General features: G+C 36.0%; 1 protein-coding gene across 1 annotated transcript in view; it reads left to right on the forward strand.

Annotated features, from left to right (window-relative positions):
- Nucleotides 1–14,485, forward strand: part of LOC137228409 (serine/threonine-protein kinase MRCK alpha-like) — a 45,074-nt gene extending 30,589 nt beyond the window's left edge. Inside the window, 6 exon segments of the mRNA XM_067745494.1 lie at nucleotides 667–729; nucleotides 3,518–4,105; nucleotides 9,431–9,439; nucleotides 11,182–11,279; nucleotides 12,415–12,499; nucleotides 14,355–14,485. Coding sequence (XP_067601595.1) covers nucleotides 667–729; nucleotides 3,518–4,105; nucleotides 9,431–9,439; nucleotides 11,182–11,279; nucleotides 12,415–12,499; nucleotides 14,355–14,485 — 974 coding nt within the window.
- The last annotated feature ends 333 nt before the right edge of the window (nucleotides 14,486–14,818 follow it).

Below are 14,818 nucleotides of genomic sequence, written 5' to 3' on the forward strand. Positions count from 1 at the left end.
CTGAAAGTTTTATCAATAGACAAGAATACTTGCATTTCTTAAACAGCATTTCTTCTGCATTAGATGCTGGTGAAAATAGAGCCACTTAGCTATTTCCTCCTGGGGGTCACGGAGCTAGCTACTAAACTTCATGTGTTAAATGCAGATAATTCCAGTTTTTCAGTTATGGAGAGGACTAAATGAGTTTATATATGTAAAGTCTGTGCTTTGTATTCAAAGCCTTCACTTAATGTGCTATCTTTACACTTTTTTAGTTCTCACTATGTTGTGACATACCTCCCCATGCTGTTTTAGCTCAGGCCAAGGTCACCAAATTATTTTATAAAATTTTTTCATTCATGAAACATCACTTATAGAAAATTTGACAGTTTATCATTACTTGAATATTATACTTTCTCCAAGTATTCATAAAGATTACTTTGCAAAATGATCTTTCTATTGAGAAAAGTAATGTTTTATTATGCTTATTTCTGTAATGTGAAAGAAAAATCATAGTGCCAATTATTTATTCTTATGTTTCTTTTCACTGTAGTATTGCTAAATATATATTTAATTTGACTTCGAAACTTTTTCAACATTGATAAACTTGTCCAGTTTATCTTATTAGCTTCACTTAATGTTTGCCCCCCAAAATACTTGATATTTTAATTTATGTGTCAAATATAGATCACAAAAGAATCGCTCTGGGAAGTGAAGAAGGGTTATTTGTTGTCCACGTTACCTTAGATGGTAAGGAGAGTGTTTACTGTTCTGGAATAACTTTAAACTCTAATAATAATAATATCAGGTTGTTCTCTTCTTTTCTGTAAAAGAAAATTTCCACATCTGGTTCGATGTGCTTTCAAGTCAAATGATGACTTTTTTACTTTCAGAGATCCATAATCTTTCAGAGCCCAAATATCTTTTAAAAAAAAATTTATTGGAGTATAGTTGATTTACAATGTTGTGTTAGTTTCAGGTGTACAGCAAAGTGATTCAGTTATACATACACATGTATTCATTCTTTTTCAGATTCTTTACCCATATAGGTTATTACAGAAGATTGAGTAGAGCTCTCAGTAGATCCTTCTTGGTTATCTATTTTATATATAGTAGTGTGTCCAAATATCTTCACAAGCGATTTTATCTAATAAGTGCGCTGTAAGAACTTAGTTTACCATCTTGAAGTTGGTTCATGAAAGGAAACACTTCTGCTTGAATCCCCCTCCCCCACTAGTACATTGACACCACAAAGAGTAACAACATAAAGTGAATACTTCCCAGATAAGACGGAAGAGTTCTCTGTTTCTGTTTTTGTTTTGTTTGTTTTTGTTTGGATCTAATGGTTGTTTGAGGGAGAAATGGGGGAGTAGATGAAATGAAGAGGAGTCATTGTAATATAGATGTTCTCTTGAATGTCTTGCACTCTAATGATAAGTTAGTTAAAGGAGAATCTGCATTTGAAGGGCATTAGCTATTCTCCATTGAAGGCTTCCCATGCTGTGTGGGTGACTCAGTCCTGGTGAGGAGACCCATGAAAAGTCCACCAGGTGCCAGCATAAGAGCAGGGACTTGTCTCTTTTTGTTCAGCACTGTATCTTATGCACTTAAACAGTGCCTGGCACATAGTAGTCAATCAACAAATATTTGTGTAATGAAAGAATCAATTTAGTGCCAGAAAAAAAAGGACAGTTTTTTTCCCTAAAGAAGCAGTATATTGGGAATTCCCTGGTGGTCCAGGGGTTAGGACTCGGCACTTTCATTGCCGGGGCCCTGGGTTTGATCCCTGGTAGGATCTAGATCCTGCAAGCTGCTCTGCAAGGCCAAAAAAAGAAAAAAGAAAAAGAAAAAGCAGTATATTTCCACTTGTCAGACATTGAGTGTGTTCGCCTTGCTGTCTGGAATCTCAGGACTGAGTTTAGTGCTTTATTATGCTAATTTTATGTTTAAGGTAATTATGTTATCTATGGAATAATTATTATTATTTTTTTAACCTATATAATTTTTGATCTCTTATGCTCTTCCTATCCCTTTTTGGTCCTTCTCAAACCTACCCTTTGAGTTTATGTCTGTGATTTTATTAGAACCTGATTTAAATCCATTGGAGTAATAATTGGAAAGAATTTTAAAATAGGAAAACATCCTTCTGCACAGCAAAGAAAACCATCAACAAAAGGAAAAGGCAACCTACCAAATGGGAAAAAATATTTGCAAATCATAGCTGATAAGGGGTTAATATCCAAAATATATAAAAACTCATAAAACTCAATAGCAAAAAAACTAAGCCATCTGATTAAAAGATGGACAGAGGACCTGAATAGATATTTTCCCAAAGAAGACATACAGACGGCCAACAGATACATGAAAGGTGCTCAAGATCACTAGGGGAATGCAAATCAAAGCCACAATAAGATATCACCTCATACCTGTTAGAATAGCTATTATTAAAAAGCCAAGAAATAATAAGTGTTGGTGAGGATGTGGAGAAAAGAGAACCCTTGTTTACTGTTGATGAGAATGTATATTGTTGCAGCCATATGGAAAACAGTATTGAAGTTCCTCAAAAATTAAAAATAGAGCTACCATATGATCCAGCAATTCCACTTCTGGATAGTTATTCAAATAAAACAAAAATACTAACTTGAAAAGATATCGCACCTCCATGTTCCTTGCAGTGTTATTTGTAATAGTCAAGATATGGAAACAACCTAAGTGTCTACCAATGGATTAATGGATAAAGATGTGAGATGTATACACATACATACGTTATATATGTATGTATGTATATATATATATATATATATATATATATATCATGGCTGAATATCATATTCAGCCATAAAAAAGAAAGAAATCTTCCCATTTACGACAACATGAATGGACCTCGAGGTTGTTACTCTAAGTGAAAGAAGTCAGAGAAAGACAAATACCATATGATCTCACTTGTATGTGGAATCTAAACAAACACGTTCATAGATGCAGAAAACAATCTGTGGTTGCCAGAGGTGGGGGTAATGGGCAAAATGGGTGAAGGGGTTTTAAATGTATAAACTTCCAATCATAAAATAAATAAGTCCTTGGTATGTCATGTACAGCAACATGATCATAGTTAATAATACTATATTGTGTATTTGAAAGTTGCTAAGAGAGTAGATCTTAAAAATTTTTATTACAAGAAAAAAATTGTAATTATCTACAATGTTGGATGTTAACTAGATTTATTGTGGTGACCATTTCTCAATACACACAAATATTGAGTCATTATGTTGTACACCTGAAACTAATATAATGTTATATGTCAAATATACCTCAATAAAGAAAATAAAAAAATAAGAAAGCATTGTTATTTGAAGGTGACTTGCTGTTTTATTTGTAGAGAAATTACTCAAGTTAATGACACTAAGAAGATTTATCAGATCATTTTTATTGGGAAAAATGTCTTAATTGCTTATGAGTAAAATTTGGAGAACAGTTGAAATAAGTAAACAGAAGTTATTTAGAATTTTAAAATGACTTACAAATATGCTTACTTGTGTAGAAATTATTCGCATTGGCTACATGAAGAAGATTCACCAGATTGAGCTTATCCCCCATGGCCAGATGGTTGCAGTGATCTCAGGACGAAGTCACCATGTGCAGCTGTTTCCCATGTCAGCTTTGGATGGACGAAAGACTGATATTCACAAGCTGGCAGAAACCAAAGGGTGCGAGACCATGATTTCTGGAACAGTGTGCCAAGGGGCCCATACATGCCTCTGTGTGGCTAGGAAAAGCCAAATCTTCTGTTATGAGCTGTTTCAGAGCAAGAAAATTTCTCACAGAAAATTTAAAGAGCTCCAAATCCCAACCAATGTCCAGTGGATGGGCATCTTCAGCAAATAGCTCTGTGTAGGATTCCAATCAGGATTCCTGAGATACCCCTTGAGGAGAGAAGGAACTCCATACAGGATGCTGCACTCCCATGACCCTACACTGTCATTTATTGCACATCAACCAGTGGACGCTCTCTGTGCAACTGAGATCTCTAGTACTGAGTATCTGTTATGTTTTAAGAGCGTTGGCATTTACACTGACAACAGGGGCCTCAGATCTAGGCCAGTTGAACTGATGTGGTCAGCAAATCCAAGTTATTTCCGTAAGGCTATCTTACAATTTATTTCCTTGTCTCTCTGTACCTTTCCAACCTTGTTATTACAATTCTATATCATATGACTAAATATTGTTAATGATGGTTTTATTTTTGAAAACTACATCACTGAAGAATTTTCCTAAGTTGTCTATGTCTTTTTAAGTAGAATAGCTCTAAAGAAGTTATATCTAAGTCATACATGTGAAATAACTTAGCCTTTAATTTATACTATATTCATAGGATAATTTACCTTGAATATATTCTTAATTCAGGTTGTTGCTTTTTGTAAGGTCCTAAGTAGATATCTTCATGGTCACTGAAAATCACATAAGCATTAATTAACCATAAGAAATATTTACTAAGTAGATTACATTTTGCCTTTTAGATTTAGCTTATGTAAAGTCTACATAGAATGTTCCTAAATAATTTTAGCCTATTTGATATTTCATTGATGCAGGCCATCATTTTATAAATTTAATACAGCATTTTTAATTCACTTAGAGAATAGTAATTGAGCACTTAATATGAACTTACTATGCTAAAAGTTAAGGGCACAATATTAAACATGGTGAAATAGTCTGTATCTTTATTGAGATTATAATCATGATATGAGATCAATAATTAAATTAAGCAAGTGCTGTGATAGGGGAATACAGTATTCTACAGGAGCATGTAGGAGGGACACAATCCAAACTGGTGAGTCTGGAAAGGCCAGCTAAAAAAATGAGAAGCATTTTTTTCTTTCAGCACTTAAAAAATGTCATTCTATTTTCTTCTGGTATCCATTGTTTCCAGTGAGAAATCAACCATTTTTATTGTTGTTCCCTCTGTCTTTTCTATTTGGCAGACTTTAAGATTTTCTCATTATCTTTGGTTTTCAGCAATTTGACTGCGATGTGTTTACATGTGAGTTTCTTTGTATGTATTCTGCTGAGGATTTTCAGGACTTTTTGGATCTGAAGATTGATATCTGTCATTAATTTTGGAAAATGTTTAGACATTATATTTTCTAAAATTTTTTTTTAACCTATTTTATCTTTTCTGGAGATCCAATTACATGTATATTAGACCTCTTGACTTTGTTCTACAAGTTGTTGAGGCTCTGTTTTTTAAAAATCTTTTTTCCTTCTCTACTTCAGTTTAGATAATTTATATTGATTATATCTTCAGTTTCACTGATCTTTTACGCCTGGTTTGTCCAGGGATTTTTAAGCATTTCAGGTATTATATTCCTCTGTTCTATAATTTCAAGTATTCTTTTTGAAATTTCCATTTCTTTGCTAGATTTCTCCTCTCTGCCAATTTGTTTATATTTTTTCACAAAGTCTTAAACTATTTATACAATTATTTATAATTATTCCAACATATGGCCTCTATGGGCCTGCTTCTACTGATTTTTTTTTTTTGATTAAAGCTGTTATTTTCCTGCTTTTTTACAGGTCTTATTTTTTTTTTTTAATCTTTGCTGGACATTATGAATGCTATGATACAGGGACTCTGGGTTATATTATGTATTTCTCTAGAGGGTGTTGTGTGTTTTGTTCTGACAAACAACCTACTGATGAATTACTTTAGTTTTGCTGAGTCTTGGAATTAGACTTTGTTAGGGTGGGCCTATTTTGTCTTTTCTTCTAGTCCTCATGCCCAAAGAATGGCCTTTCTGGGTCTCAAGTGAATGCCTAGAGTTTTCACCAATGTCTCTCTATTCTGGTTCAGAAATCTAATGTCTTTCCAGCACTGTACTACCTATGAAATTTCTGTTCACTCTCAATGCTCTGTGTGAGTCTTGTGGAATCTTGCTCTGTCTGTGTGCAGTTTTGGATTTGGCCAGGAAGTTCAAGGGAACAGCTGTGCAGATTTCTGGGACACCTTTCTTTGTGGCTCTTTCCTCTGTGTACTCTGTCTCACAAATTCCAGACACATTAGAATCTGTTTCCTCTGTCTGGCAAAACTTCAACTCTCTGCTTGGGTTCCATTTTCCTGCATAGCAGTTTTGGAAATTTCCCTTAGGCAGAGAAACAGGGGAATGTGGGACCCACCTTATATATTTATCTTCTTTTATGAATGGCAGTCCTGTGCTTCCTACTAACTAATGCCTAAAAACAGTTATTTCATATGACTTGTCCATTTTTATAAGTATTGATGGTGGGAGGGTAATTCTAATGGCAGATGACTCTGTCATAACTGGAAAAGGCCATTGATACAGCATTTTGTGAGGAACTATAATAAGTTCACTGTTTCAGGCATGGAGTTCAAGATAAGAGTTCAAGAGATGGGACTGGAGAAGTTCTCATGAGCCAGATCACAGACGCACTGACATGGCTAGAGTTGCACTTCAGAAAAATCCCTAGGTTCTAGTGGTGAGGTAAACGATAAATTAGAGGTGAGACTGGAGCCCAAGAGACCAACTAGGAGGTCATTGTAGAAATTGTGGATTAAAATTATGTATGGTAGAGACAGTTGGGATGGAGAGGAGACAAGTTTAGGGATATTGAGGAGATATAATTGAAAAAACTTTGCTTTACAAAGCTTTGATTAGAAGTGGAAGCTCAGGGACCAGAGAATCAGGATTTCCTAGTTGAGAAAATGAGTGATGCCACTGATATTACTGAGATAATAAAACACAAGGTGGGACAGATTCGGATGGACAGAGGAGGAAGGGATATGATAACTTAATATTTTTTCTTTTTTGTTGAGTTGTTGAAGTATTTGAAATAAAATCCCAAACATTATTTTCATTCCACTTCTACACACTTTAACATACATCTCTAAAAATATGGTCATTTTCTCATAAAACCACATCGCTATTATCACCTCTGAAGAAATTACCAATGATTCTTTTTTACCATCCAGTAGTCCATATTCAAATATTGCTGATTATCATAAAGACATCTCTTTTGACAGTGTATTTCTTGGAATCAGAATCCAAAAATGGTCCACACATGGCATGTTATGGTTATCTCTTAAATATCTTTTAATCCTTAGTGGTTTTCCACACCATTGATTTGCTCTACTGTAGGATGTTCTACAATCTGGATCTGTCTGTTTCCTCGTGGTGCTTTCTAACTTCTTCCTCTACATCCTGAATTTCCTACAACTGAAAATGAGCATTAATGGCTTCTAATAAGAGTAATTTCTTACTAGTTTTGTATGTCACACTGAACGCATCAGAGCACACAATGTCTGGCCATCCCATTTGTGGTAAAGCTAAAATCAATGACTAGTTTCTGGCATTATCAGCCTGGTTCCTTGGACACGCTGAGTTTGTACTTCCAGTGCGAGAGTAAACAGAGTGAGAGAGAATAGGACATAGGCCAGAGGACCAAGAAACATAAATATTAGAGAGATGGTCAGAGAGCAAGAAGCCCACAAAGGAAACTGAGAGGGAGAATTGTAGGAGGCAAGTATTGCTGAGCTTTCAAGTAAGACAAAGACTGAAACGTGTCTGTTGGTTTTAGGAATAATGGACGGTTAATGGCTTGTAGTGAGAGCAGTTTTAATGGATGGGTTAAGACACAAGTCAGATTGCCATGGACTGGGTGTCAGTAGGACTGGGAAGTGGAGGATGTGAAATGTAAATGACACTTTCAAGAGTTGACCACAGGAAAAAGGGAAGAGATGGCACAACATGAGTGTAGGAAGTGTTGTTAATTATATTGCTGTTGCTTTAATGGGGAGACATATTCATGTTGAGGTGAGTATTCAGGAGCCATAAGATGTTGTTATTAATAAAGTGGAAAGTTCCAAAAATGTTACTGGCTGGAAGTTCTTTCTGCTTTGCTCATTAATTTCACTCCCCAGATATACTTTTCTAATCTTACACTATATTCTTTTTGGGAGTTGACCTGGTTTAGGAACCACAGATTTTGAAATGTTATGAAATTTCTTAATAAAGCTGCTGTTAGATGTAGGTGTTAGAAAGATTGTTGTCAGACTTTACATACGTGTTGTACTATATAATTTGACCCATGCGCATCATTTATGTGCCATTTTAATTTATGTTAACCCTGTGTATCAAAAAAAAGATTTTGAGGCAGATATTATATGATAATATAATATTATTATGGGATTTTCTTTGGATTCCACTCTGAAGGTATTTTTTATAATGTATTTGGACTTAGCAGATATAATTAATCATGAATACCATATGATTCCATTTATTTATTTAACATCTTTATTGGAGTAAAATTGCTTTACAATGATGTGTTAGTTTCTGCTTTATAACAAAGTGAATCAACTTTACATATATCCCCATATATCCTCTCTCTTGTGTCTCCCTTCCACCCTCCCTATCCCACCCCTTTAGGAGGTCACAAAGCACTGAGCTGATCTCCCTGTGCTATGTGGCTGCTTCCCACTAGCTATCCATTTTACATTTGGTAGTATATATATTTCCAGGCCCCTCTCACTTCGTCCCAGCTTATCCTTCCCTCTCCCTGTGTCCTCAAGTCCAGTCTCTACCTCTGCGTCTTTATTCCTGTCCTGCCCCTAGGTTCTTCAGAACAGTTTTTTTTACTTTTTTAGATTCCATATGACAGATCTAAGTCTATCCACCTCAATACAAATAACTCAATGTCGTTTCTTTTTATGGCTGAGTAATATTCCATTGTATATATGTGACACATCTTCTTTATCCATTCATCTGTCGATGGACACTTGGGTTGCTTCCATGTCCTGGCCATTGTAAATAGAGCTGCAATGAACATTGTGGTACATGACTTTTTGAATTATGGTTTTCTCGGGGTATATGCCCAGTAGTGGGATTGCTGGGCCATAAGGTAGTTCTAGTTTTATTTTCTTAAGGAAACTCCATACTGTTCTCCATAGTGGCTGTATCAATTTACATTTCCATGAACAGTGCAACAGGGCTCCCTTTTCTCCACACCCTCTCTATCATTTATTGTTTGTAGATTTATTGATGCTGGCCATTCTGACTGGTGTGAGGTTGATACCTCACTGAGGTTTTGATTTGCATTTCTCTAATGATTAGTGATGTTGAGTATCCTTTCATGTGTTTGTTGGCAATGTGTATATATTCTTTGGAGAAATGCCTATTTAGGGCTTCTGCCCATTTTTGGATTGGCCTGTTTTTTTTTGTTTTGTTTTTTTTTTTTTTGATATTGAGCTGCATGGGCTGCTTATAAATTTTGGAGATTAATCTTTTGTAAGTTGCTTCATTTGTAAATATTTTCTCCCGCTCTGAGTGTTGTCTTTTAGTCTTGTTTATGTTTTCCTTTGCTGTGCAAAAGCTTTTAAGTTTCATTAGTCCCATTTGTTTATTTTTGTCTTTATTTCCATGTCTCGAGTAGGTGGGTAAAAAAGGATCTTGCTGTGATTTATGTCATAAAGTGTTCTGCCTATGTTTTCCTCTAAGAGTTTTAAAGCCTTACATTTAGGTCCTTTAATCCATTTTGAGTTTATTTTTGTGTATGATGTTAGGGAGTGTTCTAATTTCATTCTTTTACATGTAGCTGTCCAGTTTTCCCATCACCACTTATTGAAGAGGCCATCTTTTCTCCACTGTATATTCTTGCCTCCTTTATCAAAAATAAGGAGACCAAAAAAAAAAAAAAGATGACCAGAGCTTCCCTGGTGGCACAGTTGTTGTGGGTCCGCCTGCCAATGCAGGGGACATGGGTTCATGCCCCAGTCCGGGAGGATCCCACATGCTGCAGAGCGGCTGGCCTGTGAACCATGGTTGCTGAGCCTGCGTGTCCAGAGCCTGTGCTCTGCAACGGGAGAGACCACAGCAGTGAGAGGCCCGCGTAACCCCCACCCCCACAAAAAAAAATAAGGTGCCCATATGTGCATGGGTTTATCTCTGGGCTTTCTATCCTGTTCCATTGATCTATCTTTCTGATTTTGTGCCGGTACAATACTGTCCTGATTACTGTAGCCTTGTAGTATGGTCTGAAGTCAGGGAGCCTGATTCCTCCAGCTCTGTTTTTCTTTCTCAAGATTGCTTTGGCTATTCGGTGTCTTTTGTGTTTCCATACAAAGTGTGAAATTTTTTGTTCTAGTTCTGTGAAAAATGCCATTGGTAGTTTGGTAGGGATTGCATTGAGTCAGTAGATTGCTTTGGGTAATATTGTTATTTTCACAATGTTGATTCTTCCAATCCAAGAGCATGGTAATTCTCTCCATCTGTTTGTATCATCTTTAATTTCTTTCATCAGTGTCTTATAGTTTTCTGCATACAGGTCTTTTGTCTCCTTAGGTAGGTTTATTCCTAGGTATTTTGTTCTTTTTGTTGCAATGGTAAATGGGAGTGTTTCATTAATTTCTTTTTCAGATTTTTCATCATTAGTGTATAGGAATGCAAGAGATTTCTGTGCACTAATTTTGCATCCTGCTACTTTACCAAATTCATTGATTAGCTCTAGTAGTTTTCTGGTAGCATCTTTAAGATTCTCTATGTATAGTATCATGACATCTGCAAACAGGGACAGCTTTACTTCTTCTTTTCTGATTTGAATTCCTTTTATTTCTTTTTCTTCTCTGATTGCTGTGGCTAAAACTTCCAAATTATGTTGAATAATCGTGGTGAGAGTGGACAACCTTGTTTTGTTCCTGATCTTAGAGGAAATTGATTCCTTTCATGTAGCATTTTTGAAATGACAAAATTTTTGAAATGGAGTACAGAATATACTGATTCCCAGGGATTAAGGAAGGAGGGGAGGATGGAATGAAGGTGAGTGAGATTATAAAAAGGCACAATGAGGGATCCTTGGAGTTATTTTGTATCTTGACTTTGGCTGTAGACACCTGAACCTACACAGATGATATACTTGTATATACCTTCACACACACAAACAGACATACACAGACATCCACACACATGAGTGCTAGTATAACTGGGGAAATCTGCTTGAGATGGATAGGTCATCTCTATCAATGTCAGTATGCTAGATTTGCAAAATGTTACATTGGGGAAAACTGAGCAGAGCATGCAAGAGATCTTTCTGTGTTAATCTTACAACTGCATGTGAATCTATAATTATCCTAATAAAAATTCCAATTAAAAAATGAATCATGAAGTCCATGCTTGCTGTCACCTGCTCCACTTGTCCCAGGTTACAATGCCCCATATCTCTCAGTGTACAGTGAAAATGCAGTGGATATCATTGATGTGAACTCCATGGAATGGATCCAAACCATCCCCCTCAAGAAGGTGATTTGACATTGAGATCATGTGACTGATGAATTACTGACTGAAAATGGAAACTCAATTGTGCCTTTGCTGTACTTACTAATGTACACTTGGTGATTTGAAGGCTTAGCTAAGAGTGAAAATAACCACCAAAACCCAAATTGGTTAATTTTTTTTACTAGTACAAGAGCTATTTTGTGATATTTAGTTGCACTATATAAGGTAGGATTGTCATGAAATAAATAAATGTACTATTTATTTATATAGATAATATAATATGAATATTTATAGCATACATTATAGATGTTACTGCCCACATTCAGTTTAGTTACTTGTGTTTATTACTAATTTTCACTTAGTATAATTTTGCACACTGTGAAGGAAAATTTTACTGGCAAAAAAAAAAAAAAAAAGGAAAAGTATATAGCCAAAACTGTGTTTTGGGATTCTCAATTAGATTCTCACAGATTCATAATAAAATAAAAATTTTGTATCTCTACTACAAATAATCTAAAATTTACGTAAAATTTATAAGTAAAAACCTCCATTTTGTTAAAAGACCACGGAAGATTTAAGAATGATTAAATTCTGGCATATGTGGAGTATACATAGCAGGAGCCATCAAAAAGGAGTTTATACAGGAAAGGATGAAGGAAGTATTTACAATTATATGTGAGATTTTGCCTCACTTTAAACAATATAAGCAATGGGAAAAGCTTTTGTAAGGACGGTCCCACTACATAAAATATTAAAATACACGTTTCCAGTGTTCTAAACATGAACAAGTCACATTTACTGTTTGATAAAATGAATTCACAAGGCAGATGAATCTTCTCAGGATAATTTTTTAGTTACTAATAACGTTTTAAAAGTTAATATAAAAATGAAATATATTGCTATTTAAGTTAGTGTTCAGATTTCTTTAATCTATGATATTCATGTTTCTGAAATTTTATCAATATGAGTTTGTAACACCATTTATTTTCTTTAATTGATGTTTTTGGGGTCTTTTTTTGAGACTACATTATTCTGAGGGGGGCAGTTTAAGTAGAATATATTTATTCTTAATTCTTTATATGTAAGAAAATAGTCTTATAACTTAATTTTAAAAAAGTATTCATTGAAATGGTAATCTTGTGTTTTTTTATTATTTTAGGGTCAACGCTTGAATAGTGAAGGATTCCTAAATATTTTGCTTTTGGAGACAATTAGATTAATATATTTCAAAAATAAGAAGACAAGTAAGAAATGACTTCTTCTTAGTAGAAGTACTTCTAAGAGATCATGTCTCTAACTGACTGTCCAAGGTCACAGAGCTAGTGAGGGTCTGACATGGACACCTGTGCCCTTTACACACAGTCCTGGGATGTTCTCCTGGCAAAGTGGTTCTCCTTCATCCTCGCATAGCAGTAGAGATAAAAGCATTTACTTGTGGCACACTCCAGCTATTTTTAAGCAGGACTGATGGTTGGACATAAGCACCTGGAAACACTAATCTACCATTTGAATGCTCACTGTGAAAATTCATTCACTTTCCAGCAGGCTGTGCGTCCAGATGTACTCCAAGCTGCAGTGCACACGGGGGAAGCAGATGCGGCCCACCCCACTGCCCTGCTCCAACTTCTCCCGCTTACATTTTAGACTCTAGCAGATTTGGAATGTGAGAAAAGCCACAGGGATTCATTTATCTTTCTTTCTTATTTTATTCATAGCATGGAATACTTAATGTAGCAGAGAATTAGTTTGCTAGGGCTGCTAAAAAGTGCTACAGGGCTGGACAGCTTAAACCACAGAAATGTATTGTCTCACAGTCCTAGAGGCCAGAAGTCCGAGATCAGGATGTCAGCAGGGTTTGTTCCTTTGGAGGGCTGTGAGAGAAATCCTTTTCCTGGACTCTCTCCTAACTTCTGGTGACTTGCTGGCAATCTGTGTGTTCCTTGGCTTTTACATACATCACCCCTGATGTCGGCTTTCATCTTCATGTGGCATATTCACTGTGCATGTCTGTGTATGAATTTCCTCTTTTTATAAGGACACAATCAGATTAGCCCCCACCCCAATGATTTCATCTTAACTTGATCATCTGCGAAGATCTTAATTCCAAATAAGTTCACATTCACATGCTCTGGGGGGGTTAGTATGACATATTTTGGGGGGACACAATTTAACCTATAAGAAGCTCTCTTATTTTCTTTTTGTAGTCTAATACAGTTTTGAGTGTTTCTGGGTGACATTTTGTTGACTTCTAGATATTAAGAACTTAAACAGAGTAAGTCTTGAGTCTAAAGAAGGTGCATCTTTCCCCAAGATCAGAAGAGGCAGCAAGTAGAGAATGACTCTTACCTCCAGGAGAGAAGAAGAAGAGAATGACTCTTACCTCAGCACATCTTCCTCCAGCAGTGGACCTCAGAAATGCTTTGCTCAGTTACAATTATTGTAATTGTTTTCATTTACAGAATGACTGGCCCTTTATGCTTGCCCCTGAAGCATAACAGACAGTTTTGATACCCTTTAGCCACAAAAATCTTATAGGAGAAAAACATAGCATAGAAATGTGAGGGCAAATCAAAGTGGAAAGACACCAACATGATTGCCCTCTCCTTCTGGTGAAATGATGTCATTTTATTGATAAGAGTCGCAATAAATTCATTTTTAAGTGTTGCTTACATTGAACATTAAATTCTGTTTATTAATACTCTGTTTTAATTCTTGAGAAATTTGCCATATTCATCCATTTTTAACTTTAAAAAATCAGAGCAAGGGGCTTCCCTGGTGGCGCAGTGGTTGAGAGTCCGCCTGCCAATGCAGGGGACACGGGTTCGTGCCCCGGTCTGGAAAGATCCCACATGCCGCGGAGCGGCTGGGTCCGTGAGCCATGGCCGCTGAGCCTGCGCATCCGGAGCCTATGCTCCGCAACGGGAGAGGCCACAACAGTGAGAGGACTGCATACCGCAAAAAAAAAAAAAAAAAAATCAGAGCAGTATGATATTTGTGCAGTTAATTAACAGTTGTGAAATTAACATGAGAAACTGGATGGGAGGCCTCTTAACAGTTTAAAGAATGACATTGGGTTTTTTTGTTTTAAAATACATATAGATGGAGAGGAGCTGGTATTTCCCAAAACATCAGATAATCAACAGAAGAAAATGGTCCGACACCACAGCAGCAAGCATCATTATTCCTTCTGGGTTCCCAGAGGGAAAGGGATGCTACTGAAGGGGGGATGACCACCCTCTCACGTGTGGTCCAGAGGGACCACTTGAGGGCCATGTGATATTTGATGTAATTTGGAAGAAAAAGAAATAAATCTGTGAAACTCAGGTGGAGACATCTGTTTGCAGCAGTGTTATGTTTATTTTTCTGTGCAACTTTAAAGAAAACATTTATGTAGTGAGTATGAATGGAAGTGTAATACGTGGATATATTTCTCTGTGAATGTGGAATAATTGGAATTCAGTACTTAAGCCTCCACATAATGCAAATATAGAACTCGTGTATACACACCATAATGTATGTCACTGAAGCATTTTGCAAAGGAATAAATAGTACTGAGCTGCATG

The sequence above is a fragment of the Pseudorca crassidens genome, chromosome 7 (genome assembly GCF_039906515.1).
Source record: "Pseudorca crassidens isolate mPseCra1 chromosome 7, mPseCra1.hap1, whole genome shotgun sequence".
Classification (NCBI taxonomy): Eukaryota; Metazoa; Chordata; class Mammalia; order Artiodactyla; family Delphinidae; genus Pseudorca; species Pseudorca crassidens.